General features: G+C 52.5%; 1 protein-coding gene across 8 annotated transcripts in view; it reads left to right on the top strand.

Moving 5' to 3' along the window:
- Positions 1 to 15,582, top strand: part of ARNT2 (aryl hydrocarbon receptor nuclear translocator 2) — a 163,565-nt gene that overhangs the window by 124,054 nt on the left and 23,929 nt on the right. For all 8 annotated transcript variants that reach the window (XM_064480649.1, XM_064480648.1, XM_064480651.1 and 5 more), the window contains 2 exons: positions 1,858 to 1,932; positions 6,276 to 6,427. In XM_064480649.1, the coding sequence (XP_064336719.1) occupies positions 1,858 to 1,932; positions 6,276 to 6,427 (227 nt within the window). The remainder of the gene's footprint in view (positions 1 to 1,857; positions 1,933 to 6,275; positions 6,428 to 15,582) is intronic.

Below are 15,582 nucleotides of genomic sequence, written 5' to 3'. Positions count from 1 at the left end.
CTTAGAAATTTTAAAATTACATTAATGTGAAAGAGTCTGCAAAGTCTTAAAGATGTTCACTTAATTTTGCCTGACAGCTTGTTTCTCAAATGTATTTGGAACCTCTTCATACTGGGGGCACGTTTTCAGGTTTTTGTTCCAAACCTTTTTTTAAAAAAAAGTCAGTGAGAAACACAAGAGTCATGAGAAACACCAAAAGGCAGGAGAGATTGTTCCAAATTAAGATAAAGCAAAGCGACAGAATAATAAAATGCAGTGTAAGAGCCTTAATTGAGTCCTCAGCCTGAAGACATAGAGCTTATGAAGGACATTTGGGAGACAAGTGAGCAAGTGTTCGTATGGAGGGAGGGAGTATCAGGTGACTTTATCAAATAATTACTGACTGTTTCAGGTGTAATACGATATGTTACGGGTTTGTGAGATCAGGTCATTTTTATGAGATACAGACTCAGGGAGAAGTGTTGAGATTTCTGGCGACTTATTTTCAAATGATTCAACAAGAAATGTTTAAGTATGTGTGTATTTGTGTCAGTATGAAAGCTACTTCACTTCTGTATTTTTTAATATATTTCACTTGCGTATTTATGTTTTCATGTATATTAAAGAAAGAAGAAATGCAAGTGTGGCAAAATATTAGCAGTCAAGGGACGGGATGCCCGGTGTTCATTCTACTACCCTTTCCATTTTCTGTAGATTTTAATTTCTTTCAAATAAAAAGCATTTCGGGGGGAGGGTACAGCTCAGTGGTAGAGTGCCTGCCTAGCATGCACGAGGTCCTGGGTTCGATCCCCAGGACCTCCGTTAAAAAATAAATAAATAAACCTAATTACCTCCCCCCTCCCCAAAAAAAAAGTGTTTAAACAAAAAAAGAAGGAAAGAAAATGATCTTTGTTCTGGAGAACGAAGTTTAGGCACGTTGATATGGGTGTTTTAATCACATGTATGTTTCAGAACTAGAAACAGAACAGACTGAAACACTGGAACCATTCATATAGTTCTACATCTCTAGATTCATGCAAACTCCAGATTCTGGGATGGAACGAAGTGGGAAATGAATCCGATTCCAAATTCAAATTCACCATAACCTCTGATGGCAGTCTATTTCCAGCCAGATCCACTGATTTAGAGGCTTCCTGGCACACAGAGAAGACTTTGTTTCCACTGTCGATGTCAGCCCCCACTGAGGCCATTTGCTGATTTGGGTTCTGATCGATGACTTAGTTTGAATCCTTTGCCATTTAAAACATTGCCAACTGGACCCCTTCCCTTTAACATATTTGGAGTTGCCTTTTGATGGTTTATCTTATTCTAGTTGGTTTCATTGCAAAACACACTCTTGTTCTGGGTTAGTGCTAGGTCCTTTGACTAAGACGTAGATGAGTGAAGGTAGGTAGTAAACAGGCTTTTAATAAGTACAGGTTTTTTTATGATAGGAGCATTTCTGCAGCCACAAGAGAGCTCCAGTTTCCCCAGTTAAACAGTTCCAGGTTTCGTAGGCACCACATTTGTCCTCATGCTGTCATGTGCTTTCTCTTTATGTTTATTAAAATATGTTTATTACAGGTTGCCTCTCCAAGGCAAACAAAAATAAAATTGCATTCTGCAGATGCTGATCTAGTGCCTTAGGAAAATTAGACATCGGTATTGAACATGCCAAAGGGACTGAGGTTAGGGTAGCAGATGCCAGCTCCGTGAGTGCTCCAGGGGAAAATTTTCACCTGCGTTTTCTCCCCTTGTGATGGGATGAGCTGAAGGAGGTGGACTGAAGGGAATATATGTGCACGCTCTTGTCTAACAGCGATCTGTAAATAACGAAAGGTGGGCTTAGGGATTATTAAAGCTTGTCTCTTTACTTAGGATCTTCTAGGAAAGGACATCTTGGAATTCTGCCACTCTGAGGATCAGAGCCATCTGCGGGAGAGCTTTCAACAGGTATCACCAGTGTCCATTTACAGCTGATGTAGCAACCGGGTACGTGGGTGCAGTCCGACCGTGCGCAGGCAGGCTGCAGGGTCCCACGTGCGGCGTCAGTCAGGGCCCCTGCCGCGGAGGAGCTCACTGTCTAGTGGGGAGGACAGGCCATCAGGAAGGAATTTCCGTGTCCCGGGGGAAGAGCAGAGGGTGGAGAGGTTAACAAGGTGGGGAAGGGGTAGGAACAGTCTCCCAGAGGAGGGAACACTTGGGATGCATCTTAAAAGATGAGCAGAGAAGACATGACAGAATATTCTAGATTGAGGGGCCAGCACGAGAGGTGCAAAAGAGCGTGGCCTGTTGGGAGAGTTGTAAGTAGTTCCTTAGGGCTGGACTGACCCTGGCTGACCTGTAGGGAGGAGGTGGGCAGCGGTAAAAATGAGGCCAGTGAAGCCAAATTATGAAGGGTCTCCTGTGCCTCTGCTGAGGGGTTTAAATTCTCTCCTGAGTCATGTAAGTGAGGATTCCTTAGGTTTGAAGCGGAGCAATGTTTTTGAAAAACCACTTTGGCAGCCCAGGTATGCAGATGAGACAAATAACTGGAATACACCTGGGACAAAAGGCAAATCAGGAGGCTGCGTCAGTTGCTCAGGTGAGAGGTGGTGAGACCAGAAATGGGGCAGGAGCAGTGGGAATGACAGGGTAAGGCCACCTGAGGAGACGGTTGTTGGGTTAGTGATGCTTTGGATAGAGACGGTGAAGGAGAGAGAAGAACTGAGGGTGACTGTGGGAGCCCGCGAGGAAGGCCACCCTGCTAACTGCATCCTGAGCATCATCACCTTCAGCAGGTGTTTACTGAGCACCTACTGTGTGCTGGGCCCCATGTAAACCCCTTTTGCACACACAGTTTCCTGAATCTTCACAACAGTCATAGGAGGGGACATTACTATCTTCATGCCACAGTGAGTTGTGACGCTCCTTCAGGTCACATGGCTAGTGAGTGAGAGGACCAGGGTTCTGACTGGGGTCCTGCTCCCTCCTGAGCCCCGGGCCAGCTGGGAGGGGCAAGAGCCTGTTCCTCTTAGGGCTCTGGCACTCGATTCAGTGCCCTGCTCCCCTACAGAGAAGAGAATGGGCAATGTTACAATAGATGTTTGCCTTTGACTTCCTTCACTTAGTATGATAATCTCTAGGTCCATCCACGTTGCTGCAAATGGCATTATTTCATTCTTTTTTTATAGCTGAGTAATATTCCGTTGTATATATACACCACATCTTTATCCATTCACCTTTCAGTGGACATTAAGGTTGCTTTCATGACTTGGCTGTTGTAAATAGTGCCGCTGTGAACACTGGGGTGCATGTATATTTTCAAATTTGAGTTTTCTCTGAATATATGCCCAGGAGTGAAAGTGTTGAATCATATGGTAACTCTATGTTTAGTTTCTTGGGGAAACTCCATACTGTTCCATAGTGGCTACACAAAATTACACTCCTACCAACAGTGTAGGAAGGTTCCCTTTTCTCCACACCCTCTCCAGCATTTAGAGAGATCCCCTAACCTCCTTCTCAGCCCCTCATTTTCCCTCTGCAACAACTATTCCAGTTTTCGATTGTTTTATTTGTTTTGTCCTTTTTTTCTGTCTTCTCTACTAAAACATAAACTCCCTGTGGGCACATCTCCACATCTCTGCTTCTCACCATCATCTCCACCACTGGATGGAGTTTGCACGTGGGTGGTGACTTTTAATAAAGTGGTCTAAGTGGATCATCACCCAGAGCAGGTGACTTGCTTTAGTAGGTGACAGAATGGTTAAACATTGCAGTAGTTCTATCTTTCATGCCAGATGTCTGCTAAGTATGTGGAAATCGCCTAGCATCGTCCTGTTTGGACTGGGTTGCTTCATTTTCAAATGGAAATGAAGCTATAACAGTGATGTTAGTAATCAGCCAGTCCCTTTGTCCCCACGTTATTCTGTGTAATCCTCAACCCTACGCAGTGTATTATCATCCCCACTTTTTCCACAGTGGAAACCAGGACTCAGAGAGGTTTAGCCACCTGCCCCGAGTCACACAGCAAGGTGATAACACAGCCAGGACTGGAGCCTGCCTCCTTCCAGAGCACACATCCCTATCACCCCACCCCACACACAGGCCTCTCCGTCTGACAGCACGTCTAAGATTTTAAACTGCTGACGCTGTCAGAACCAGGTTAATTTTGAAAAGGAAAAGAAGGAATTTAACATCTGATCCTACCCTGCTATCCAGCTTAATTAACTCTCACTCTGTGAGCAGCCCCCTCATTCCGCAGGCAGGAGGCGAAGCCAAAGCAGCAACGCCCAAGAGCCGGGGGCCCAGGCAGGTCACAGGCTCAGCGGGCAGCGGCAGGCAGCCGCGCGGACATCCTGGAGGGCGCCGGGCCCGGCCCCTCTCTTGTGTTCTTTGGGCTCCAGCCACCGGCGGCCGGGATTGGGACACCAATGTTGATAAACGGGAGTGGCTTGTTTTTGCAAAAGCACGGAGGGGACTGTGTCAGTTCGGAGTCAGCCTTTGAACTCTGGATTTAAACAAAAGTATTTGAATGGCCCAGACGTGAGACCCTTAGAGTGGGCTCGAGTTTGTGAGGAATCTGAGGTTGGGGGGTGGGAGCGACAGCCTGCCAGCCCAGGGGCTGGGAAAACTGGGTCCACTCTTAGCTCTGCTCCTGGAGTCCCTCTGGATCATGGTTCACCTAGAAGTCAGAGGGCAGAGTGGAGCCCAGCCAGGCTTTAGGGCGGGTTCTGCCATATCCGTCTCCTCTCTGCTCAGACGCCTTCCATGATGGTGACGGTGATGATGAGGGCTGTTTTCAGGAAGAGCTGGGCGAGGCTGGGTCTGTGCCTGGCCTTCATGACCGCAGGTACCAGCATCGCACCTGAGTAAAGCGAGGTTGAATGCAGCCACCTGGTCTGCAGGCCAGGACTGCGATCCCTGCACTGCCTTACACGTGTGGTCCCGGTCCCCATCGCACCTCGGGTTTCCAGCTCCCAAACATTTGCTCATGCAGTGCCTTCTGCCAGGGTGGCCCTCCCCACGTAGCTCCGCTCGCCAACATTTTGCCCGCCTCCCAGTGTGTGTTCCTAACCCCATCTCCCTCCGGGAACCCTTTCTGGATCCTGAGAACATGCTGTCTCCTCGACTTCCTGGTAACCCCGTGGCACCTGGTCGCGTGTTTCTGTAGTTGTATTTGACGCGCTGTGTTTAGGTTACAGTTATCCATGCACCTGTCCTACCCATGCTTGGCGAGAAGCTCTCTGGGGACAAGGATTCTGTCTCAGTTCTAGGGATTCATGAAAAGACAGAGAGCACTGGGGTCAGGTGGACCTGGGATCCCACCCTGCCTCTGCCCCTCCTCAGTCACCAGGCTTTGGCAGGATATGTAAATCTTTTGAGGCTCAGTTTCCAAAAACTCAAAATACTGCTGTGAGGACTCTGTGAGGAGACATGTACAAGATGCTTGTAAGTTGGACCCCAGGAGGGTGCAGGGCTGAGGCTCCGTCCCTTCTCAATTTATCCACAGCTCAAGGCTACGTTTGCACACAGGTGGTGCCTGTGAGTGTCTGTTATGTGGAGTTAAAAAATTTCGCACCATCTCAGGCATCCTGGTTAGAAGAAACATGAAAAGGCACCCTCCGTGCAGTGCTTGAGAGCGCAGCAGACGTGGTCTCACATCTCTGTCCCCTGTGCTTTGTGCAGATTCAGAGTCCCCCATGGGACCTCTCAGAAGGCCAACTTGAGGGGCACATGGCCTTGACCTCTGTCCTGTTGCCGGTGCCCCGACCTGGCCTCACTCCATGACTTTGCCTCCTCACATGTGGTGCCAGGAAGGGTTCCCCCATTTCTGAGCTTTTGTGTTGAACAGAGTTAAGAATTTCTTAATGTGAGGTATGAAGAAATAAATCCATGAATACAATGTCACTACATCTCTGAGTGAGATCATTACTTCACAGGGGTACTAGCATCAAACCCAGGGTGCCCTAGCAGCCAAGGCAAAAAGGGAAACACCCCAGCTTATAGAGTTTTCATGATCTGATTTGTAAAAGCCGAAAATTTCTGATATAACATGGGCATTGACTAATCGGTTTCTCACGTGGTGGCAACAGAGTGACCTAAATGCAGGGCCCTGTCTCAAAGGGGAAGTGGACAGAGGGTTCCCCTCGGGTCACCGCTCTGTCTCACTCCCTCTATTCCTGTCTTTGGCTCCAGCGTTCCTATTCGGAGCCCCCGCTGGCCCTCACAGAGCCTGCGCAGCCTGGTGCCTCTCCCTCCTTCTGTCTGGCAGCCTCCTTCCTCCCGCTGACCTCCTTCTCCACGTGTTTTCTCAGGTGGTTAAGCTGAAGGGCCAGGTGCTGTCGGTCATGTATCGATTCCGCACCAAGAACCGGGAGTGGGTGCTGATCCGCACCAGCAGCTTCACGTTCCAGAACCCCTACTCTGACGAGATCGAGTACATCATCTGCACCAACACCAACGTCAAGTACGTCCCCGCCTCCCTCCGCGGTCTCGCGGCGCTGCCGGCAGCTGGAGGTCCCCGCAGGGACTCGGGAGCAGGACAAGGGGAGGTGTCTCCCCACCACTGCTTCCCCCTGCATCCCCCTTCTCATTTCCCTCTCAATTTGAAAGACCCCCAGGCTGAGCAATGACCCCCAACACACTCCCTCTCCCGCAGCACAGCCAGTTCAAGGTGCTCTGGTTCCCCATCCTCTTCTTGTCCCCTGAGTGCAGAGCCCAGCGGAGCAGAGCTGGGTGCTCTCTGGTGTGCCTGCTGCCTGTGTCTGGACCTGCTGAGGCCAGGGCAGGAGGAGCGAGGCTGAGCCTCTTGGCAGCTCAGGGGCACAGGGGCAGGTGGCATGGGGTTGGGCACCTCGGGGACACATGGTTTCTCTGCTGCCCAGTCACTGACACCCTCCTCCCAAGGACTCTGCTGGCTTCACCTCTGCCTGATCCCACACGTCAGCACGCAGACCTCTGGACTTGGTGTGCTCACCACCCCCACTTCCCGGCTGTGTGGCCTTGACTGGTGTGTCCCTTCACCCCTTAGTCTTCATTCCCCATGTGTGGAAGGGGTCATGATCTCTCTCTCTTGGGTTTCCGTGAGGATTCAGTGAGGTCCTAGCTACCAGCAGGTCACACCTCCTCTCTGGATTTATTCTCGAGGAAATACAAGTCCAAAGAACCAACACGAACAAAGGCAAGATGACGTCCAGGTGTACGTGGGCACATGAGAGCCATGCCCCCTGTGCTGTGCGTGAGATGAGCTGACACAGGAGAACTGTCCCCGTGTCTCCTGTACCGTTCAGAGTCCCCGCCGTCCTTTTTCCCAGGCGCCACACTGAGTCGGTGGAGTCTGTTCCCACCCTGGCCACCTCCCCTCCTCGGCTACTAACAGCCCCCTGGGCACTGATGCCTCCAGGCCATCACTGTGGCCTCCTGGCTTGCCTCAGGGCTCTCTGCTGCCATGTCCCAGCTCCCTGGATTTGGGGGCTCCCTTCTGGGTCCCATGAAGCAGCCTCCTTTCCAGGCGGCACCACCCTCTATGTCTCAGCCTTGACCCTGCTCCTGGGCCACAGGACAGGTGGGTCCACACAAGATCCCCCAGAGGGCAGGTGACCTGGGTTTCAATCCCAGCTCCCAACTGGGCAAGTCTCTGCTCTTTCTAAGCCTCAGTTGTCTCATCTGTAATATGGGAGGAACAGCAGAACCACCCCCTCTTCCTCAGACCCTGCGCGTCCCCTTGTGTGACTCGCTCTGGGCGGAGTGGCGGCCCTGGGCAGGCGGGGTCTGTGGCCGTTGTTGCGATACTCCGGCGGCAGCAGCCTCCCCCCTCCACCTGCTGCAGCTGCTCGGCAGTTTCCTGGCTCCTTCTCCTCGGGCTGCCCCACGTAGGCTAAGCGCGCCGCCAGCTCTCCTCCAATGGCGCACATCCTGTTGCCTTCCAGCAAACAGAGGAGCCGGGGCCCTCACATGAACCGCGCCTTGTTCCTGCAGGTGTCTGTCTCTGTCCCCTCCCCTCCTCCGGCGCTGGCTCCCCGCCAGGGCAGGGCCTCCTCCCTCCAGGGCCCAGCCCTCCAGTTCCTTTCAAACTTGCAGCACATCCTCTGTCTCCTTCGGAGGCCCGAGTCCTCACCCAGACCCTCGCCACAGGCTTCCTCCTCTCCTAGGCGTGTGGCTTCTTGATCTTAGAAAGCCCCCGTCTTGCCACTCGTCCTTGCCCTCCTCCCAGCTGGCCCTGCCACGCGTCTCTGCTGGAGCCCCTCACCCTTCATCTCTTCTTGACCCCCATCTGCCTGGCCGTGGCACCCGGCCGTGCCAGCTTGCTTAGGAGCCCAGGTCAACAGCTCATTCTCCCCACACTGTCCGACCAGCTCCTCTCTCTGCACTGCATCCCTTGGCCTGCCTGGTGCTCTGACTCTTCTTACATCTCCGTCTTCCAGGCGAGACTTTCTTGGCTGTAAGAGTAGCAGGAGCAAATAAGAGTAAGTAATAGATCCAGGTACGCAAAAAGGTAGCATTGTTTTTTAATGTCTGGGTTTCTCTAGTCACTGCTTGGTAAACTCGGTCAAATTGAGGGGTTTTTACTTCTCCCACAGCCCCCAACGTGCGCAGGAGAGGGAGCAGAGAGGCGCCCCCTAGTGCCAGGCCTCTGTCGGGCCCTGGCTTTGGTCAAGATGGTGCAGCTTAAGGACCCAGGGAAGTGTTAGACGGGCTCAGACTCCCGTGGCTCCCTCTGTGTTCAGCAGATGGGGGACGGAGGTGGCAGGTGTTCTCACTGACCCGGAGCCGGGTGTGGGCAGCGGGAGCCCCGGGGATGAGGCTGAAGTAAGCACAAGAGCAACAGGTCTGCTTAGCATCTGTTCAAGCCCCAGCTCATCCGCCAGCTCATACCTCCTGTCACTGCCCCTCCGGCCGCGTCAGCTGCCTGTGCCAGGAGACGTGGGGATGGGCAAGCCCATCACACATTCAGAGCCACGAGCACTGTTCTAGAACTTTCACCCTTGTGATGCCAACATATTGACTGGCTCCTGGTGAGAGCCACCTCCTCTTACGGTCCTGTCCCTCCTCCCTTCCGTTCTTCCCTGTCTGCCTCATTTCCTCCTTTTCCACGCCTGTGCTCTTTCCGGGTCTTCCTGCAGCTGTGTGTGTGTGTGTGTGTGTGTGTACGCATGTGTGCACATGGTGCCTGGTGTCTGTTGCCTGTTGCTGAGAGAAACTTTCAGGAGGTGGTGGGACCAGCCCTTGCCCTACTCTCAAGCCCAAGTCCCACCTGTCTCTGGAGTCCTCCTACAGCAAATGCGGGCCACCCTCCACGGTAGAGACCACGGCTCAGGGCTTGGGACCAGGCAGAGTCCTCTAGACTTGGGTCAGAAGGGCAGGCTGAAGCTCCCCTTTTTTATGTTTTTGGAATTTTTACATTTTTATCATTCTTCATTCATTTTCAACATGGACACAAGCTTCAGCCATCAAAATTGCCTTTCGTGCAACTCAGTTCAACACAGCAGGTAGCCACTGAACCCCGTGAGGGGACATGGGCGTGTGCCAGCTGTCCAGTAAATTCGGGGTGCCTCTGTTATGGTCCCTGCCACCCCGGAGGGCCCCTGTCACATAGGGAGTGTGAGAAGCGGTAGAAGGGAGGGACAGGGGAGGTAGAGAGTTAACACTTCCACCCAGGGCCTCCGAGAAAGCATCCCTGGCAGGTAGCGCTGCAGAGGAGCCTGGAAGGAAAGTGAAGACCTTCCTTCTAAAAGCAGTCCCCAGCAGAGACTTTGATTTCTTTTCCTGAAAGTCAGGCAGCTTTGACAGAGCATTCTGTCCTGGGGGTGCCCCTACATCTCTCCTCGGGGCGATCGCTCCTGGCAGCTAGGTTAGATGGGGTGAGAATGCCCCCCCAATGCACAGACTCACAGCAGAGGCCTGAACTACTGTCTGCTGGACGGGAAGAACTTTAGTGGGCAAAGATGGTAGGAACTGTTAACTGTGGACAGCAGAGGGCAGTGGCAACCGTGATGTGAACAGTCAGCCCCACTTCAAATTTTTGGCTCCGCGTCGCCAGCAGTGGGCAGACTCGTCGGCAAGGTGCTTACGTGCTCTGTGCTTGGGGGAAAAAATTGCCAACCCCCAGTTGCATTAGGTCAAGAGCATCCAAAAGAAACTTCCCGGAGAAATGGAGTCTTAATGGTTAGCATTTGTGTTGAAGGTGCTGAAAAGAAGGCCTTTTTATCACTTCTGTGTTTTTTTCCTTTTACACTGAAGTAGGAAAATGGAACGAAGCCCAGGAAACACAGGCTCCCATTTCACACGCTGGTGGCACACTCTGGAACGTGCCCACGTCGTGGTGTTTCGGGCTCGACACTCTTTCGGGGAGACGAGCCGAGGGCTGTTGCTGAGCGGGGGTCACTTGCAGACCTGAGGCCTGTGCTTCTTGTGTCCAGCAGCTCTGTAGGGAAGGACCGACATCTTCCCTCGGCTCTGCTGAGGCCGAGCCCTCTGTGTGACGGCGCCTTCCTACACCGCTGTAGGGCTTCAGAACCACACCTGCATGTTGTGCTGGGGTGTGTGTGTGTGTGTGTGTGTGTGTGTCCTTTAAAGTCCACCGCACCTGCGGTCACAGAGCCCATGGTCCATGCCCCCACGTCTTCAGGGATGGCTGCCTTGGGCCCAGCTCATCTGGCCAAGGGTTGTCAGGATGTGGGAGCAGGGAGTAAAAGGAATTAAGGAGGACCTACAAGGAAGGTGTCATTCCCAGTCTCTGCAGAGCTTAGAGTCAGGAAGGGGCTGAAACCCCCTGTCACCATGCCCCAGCGTGGACTTGACGTGGGTCCCACCCTCTCATCCACCTGCAACAGACAACCTGGCAGAGAACTGGGCCCCACAGGTTCTGTCTGGCCCATCTCTTCCTCCTCTGCCTCTTCTCCAATGTCTGAGACCTTTGCCACCTGCCAGGTGATCATCCGTCCCCCACCCTGGCCTGTTCTCCTGCCCTCCGTCTAGCCCGCGCCGAGCCAAACCACATGGCCCCAGAAGCCGTCTCTAAAACCACACTCACGCTGCTCCCTGTCGCTGATCAGATCAGCCCCAACCCGCCGCACAGGCATCAGTCAGTGGTGGGTATTATTAGCCTCCCTCTGGTCAGCTAAGCTGGCCGAGCCCCGAGATGCCTCTGAGCTGGATTCCGGTTACTCCCAGGGGTGTGATCCCATGCTGCCTCTGAATGCCCCCACAATGGCTGGTTGCTCACTTAGTCAGGCTGAGTAAAAACCTTGGTCCTGGGAGCATCAGAGATAACTGACAGCATCTGCCCAGCATCCTGCACCTCCTGACACAGGGAGGCCACGCTGACAGGAAGCCCAGGCTTGAGGCGTCTGTTTTCTAACCGTCAGCTCCTGTCCCTCCGCTAACGGGGGTGGGGGGGCAGCAGGTCTGCTGCAGTGGGAGCCCGGTTCCCTCGCGTGTGCTGTCGGTCAGCTTTCAACTGAGCCGCTGTGTTTCTCCCTCTCTGGAATTTGCAAGCACACCAAAGGTTTATTTTTATTCCATGGCCATGAAATGTCCAAGAAGGCCCCTTAGGTCTCTGCTCAGGAGGGGGGAGCCCGCAGGGCAGAACTTCTTCCACATGCGCTCAGCTGTGGAAGCGGAAACCAAAGGCCGGGACAGGGATGCTGATGTCCGGACCACAGAGGGAGTGAGGTTAGGATCCTGGGGGCTTGCCAGCCAAGGCTGAGACTTTCTTTTCTTTCTACATCCCGGTGAAAGGAGCTTTCTGTGGTCTAAAGGCCCCCAAAGCAGCGGAGCTGAGAGCAAATCCCCTTCCTTATGTCTCTGACCCTTACCACGCTTCTGCGCAAATTAGAAGCCCTCACCTTTGCTCCCTGCATTGCAGACCCACACCAGGGTTCGCGGCCCGCCCACTGGACTGAGCTGGGTTTCTGTCCCATTCGCCTCTTGGCCAGGCACCCGGGGCACAGCAGCACAATTGCCCACACGCCGAGATTTTGGACTTGGTCTGGACACCAAGGCCGAGCCACGAGTGGTGGTTACTTCCTAGGAAAAAAAAAAAACATACGGGTTGAAGATTGGGTTCTGGGAAACTTGTGAAAGGAAGAGAGGGTGGGTGGCCCACAGAAGCCTGCCATGGAGGGGAGTTCACTGCTCCAATCCCACAAAAGTCCCAAAGCACAATTTTTTTTTTCTCCCACCTGATAGCTCAAGATGGTATCTTGTTGGGCCCACAGCACTGAAATAGAAGGCCGGGAATGATGGTTCCTGTTACTTCTGTGCAGGATCTCCAGTCAGGCAGACCTGGCTTTGAATCCTGACTGTGTCATACAGAGCAGTGGCACCCTAGACACATCACTGAAACTCTCTGAGCCTTACTTTCTTTATCTGTTAAATGGGACTTTTGCAGAGATGTGAAAATACTGGCCGAGTACTGGCTCTGAGTACTACACTCAGATTTTAGAGGCTCTGCAAATGGAAGATGATGGTCCCCTCAGGTGCAAACCAAAATAAAACAAAGCAAAACTGTAAGGTAAGAATAAGAATATATAGAAGGCTATGGTTTTTCTATTGGTGATTATATTGGTACTTTTAAACTTTTTTGAAAGATCAAATTTTTTTTTTGAAAATTATTTTTAGTGTTCCTGTTTCCTGGTGTTACAAGTATGCGCTTAGGCTGCCTGGTGGAAAATCACACGTTGCTGGTTTTATCTTTAGCCTTTCCCCTGGGCTCTCATACCAAGACTAGGAGACATACTGTGTGGTCAGATAGAAACTCTTCTTCCCACGTCAGTATCCTGCAGCTGCTGGCCAACTTGTCCGTCCGCCCCTGGAGGCTGTCAGCTCCCCGAGGGCAGGGACCACGTAGGTTCTGAGTCATCCTCTCCCCCCGGTGCCTAGCATGGAGCGCAGCATGGGTATTTCAGCACACTTCCCTGAAAACAGCCTGCCCAGGCTTAGTTTTACATACACTGTTCACACCCAGTCCTCCAACTGGGGTCCTCTTCCAGGACGTCCTTCCTTATGGGGGGACCCTCGCCCACGCCAGGGGCACCAGGTGGGGCATGGCTGAAGGAAGGAGTCGTATTTGACTTGTACATGTCCTTGAATGCCGAGAAAAAGAGTTTAGAAACAGAATTCAGCTGATTTTGTGTTTCCCCAGTTCAGAATTGAAACTCAAACTGGGAGCTGTAGGAAGGTAGGTTTGGGCTGTTTAAGGGACAGACTTTTTATATTGTTTCTGTCTGCACATGGAGGAGGCTGCCTGGGAAAGTAGTGAGCTCCCCAGGACGGTGGGGTCAGATGGAGGCTGGCCAGTTGCCCGTCCGAGGACACAACGTACCAGGACTGGTCTGGCAGGGGAGCTGCAGACTGCAGCCCCTCTGTTCTCTCAGTTCTTAGGAGCTGAGGGAGCCAGGGAAAGGAGTGCTTCCCTAGTGTAACACAGCCTGCACTCGGAGTTAGAAAACTTCTTCTTGCTCAGTCTTCACCACCTACCAGCCCGGTGGTTGTGTGGACATTTGAGTTTCCCTCTGAGACCTTCCCTCACTCTGTGTTGTTCTGTGCCTAGAGGAGCGGGGGAGGGGGGGCGACATTGGACCTCCTGGACAGGACGGTGTGAGCGCCCTGGCTCTCTGGCTTCCAGATATCCAGCCGGCAGAGGGGCAGGCCGCAGCCGGTGGGGTGAGAGGAGACTGGGAAGGAGTGTGTGGCCACCTCCCAAGGTGGACAGGGGCTGCACCTGTCCCAGACAGTTAATCCCCACCTGCTCCTCCTGTCCCTCCAGCCCTGGGGACAGTGGCAGCTTCCCTGCACAGTTGCTGGCCTGGGGTTCTTCAGTATCCAAGCTGAGTCTCCCTGACTCCTGCCCATACCTGCTAAGACCCCTTCCCCAAGCCCTCTGTGACCACCCTTTCCGAGAGTGCCATCTATTCTCTGCAGACCCGTAGCCTCTCTAGGCCTCCGTTTCCTCACTTGTAAAGGGAGTTTTAAAAAAATCCGCCTCAAGGCTTGTTGGCTCACACTGTGAGGCTAACGTGAGTTGCTGTGAGTGCAGACTCCTGCTCGGGAGGGTGGGGCGGGTGCGCAGGGGATGCCCAGTCTGTGCCAGCCCCCTGGCCCAGCCACACAGCTCCCCCCGGGTGGGGCCGTCCAGATCCTCATTTCCTGACCCAGGTTCAGTTACCCAGCTGTGAGCTTGCAGTGGCCCCTCTGCAGGGAGCTGCCCCCCTGACTGAGCTGGCCCACACTGGCCCGTCCCTCCCCTTCCTTCCTGTGGAGTGGCTAGGAGGCCCTCCGTGCACTTCAGTGAAGGGAAAAGTATCTGTGAGTCATTTTCCAGGGAGTCCCCCTGCCCCCCTGCCCAGGGCGTGGCCAGGGGTGAGAAAAGCTGGAGGCAAAGATGTTCAAAAGGACCCACTAAGATCATTCTTGCTTCAAAATAGACTGAAAATAAACAAGAAAAATCTGTCCAGTTAATACAAATACCTAAGATATTTTTTCCATGTTCTGAAATTTGTTCACTCATGGAGGACATGCTGTTTATAGCCACGATCACAGCGTACATAACGTTCTGTGCTGAACTTTTCCACACGTTCATCACACCCTCTGGTGTTTCCAGAGAGTCTTCACAGTGGCCACTGTTGGTGGCCGTGGAATATTTACTCAGCAAATTAACACAGAGTTTACAAAGTCGCTCGCCTGTTACAACTTTGCATGGGTAGCTCTGGTTTCCTGCCACTGAATCATTTCCTTGGCACAACCCTCCCCGCCAGGGTGACCACCTGGAAGAGCGTGAACGTGGCTGTAGTTCCTAACGTGGTCGCCGTGGTCCAGGAAGACTGCATCCACGCACTCTTCTGCAGAGCGTGACCAGAGTAGTTTCAACACCAAGCCGTCACTCTAAGCATGTTTTTACCAACTTAGTAGGTGAAAAATTCGAGGTTTTTCCCCAATTTCGTAGGTGAAAAATTCAAGGTACGTGGAGATTATTTTAAATGGCACTTACTTTAATTATTTTAACGGTGCAAATGTTTCCCTACTGGCTTGTTGTGTGTTTATACGTGTGACATGTATAGATGCTGCACATTCCATGTGTGTTTGCTCATGCCTGAATGGTCTGTGTTGTTTAAATTGATTCATGGACAGGGGGTTGAGAGGGTGTGGTTTTTGTCAGTAATTTGCCAATAATCTTCTTGCCTGCCATCCTTGTTGGCATTTAGAGTTGAAGAGGACCCGTCATCCTGCCCCATTTTTAGGCTCTGAGCAGCAAGGCCCACTGTCCCCTGAAAGTACCCCAGTGTCCATACTTTGAAATGGAAAGTAGCCATCTCCTCTGGGGAGTCTTTTTCTTTCCCAAGTCGAGCATCCTGGCCGCCTGCAGAGAGCAGAGCCAGCAGGGTCAGACCCGTTAGGTCAGATCCCAGCTCTGTCATGTCCCAGCCACTTGCTGGTCAGCCGCTTAGACAGCCAAATGGCCTCTCTAAACTTCAGTCTCTTAGTTTTGATGGGGATTGGGGGTAAAGTAACCACTATGAAAATGTAGTGTCAGGTTTGGAGGGGGTGATGTCGACTCCTACCAGCTTACAGATAGGCAAGCATTAGCCAAGAAGCCGTGAATCAAAACATAGTTCCTAAATA

The sequence above is a fragment of the Camelus dromedarius genome, chromosome 29, assembly GCF_036321535.1.
Source record: "Camelus dromedarius isolate mCamDro1 chromosome 29, mCamDro1.pat, whole genome shotgun sequence".
NCBI classification, from domain to species: Eukaryota; Metazoa; Chordata; class Mammalia; order Artiodactyla; family Camelidae; genus Camelus; species Camelus dromedarius.
Note: the sequence above shows the minus strand (reverse complement) of the source record. Positions and strands in the feature narration are given on the sequence as shown.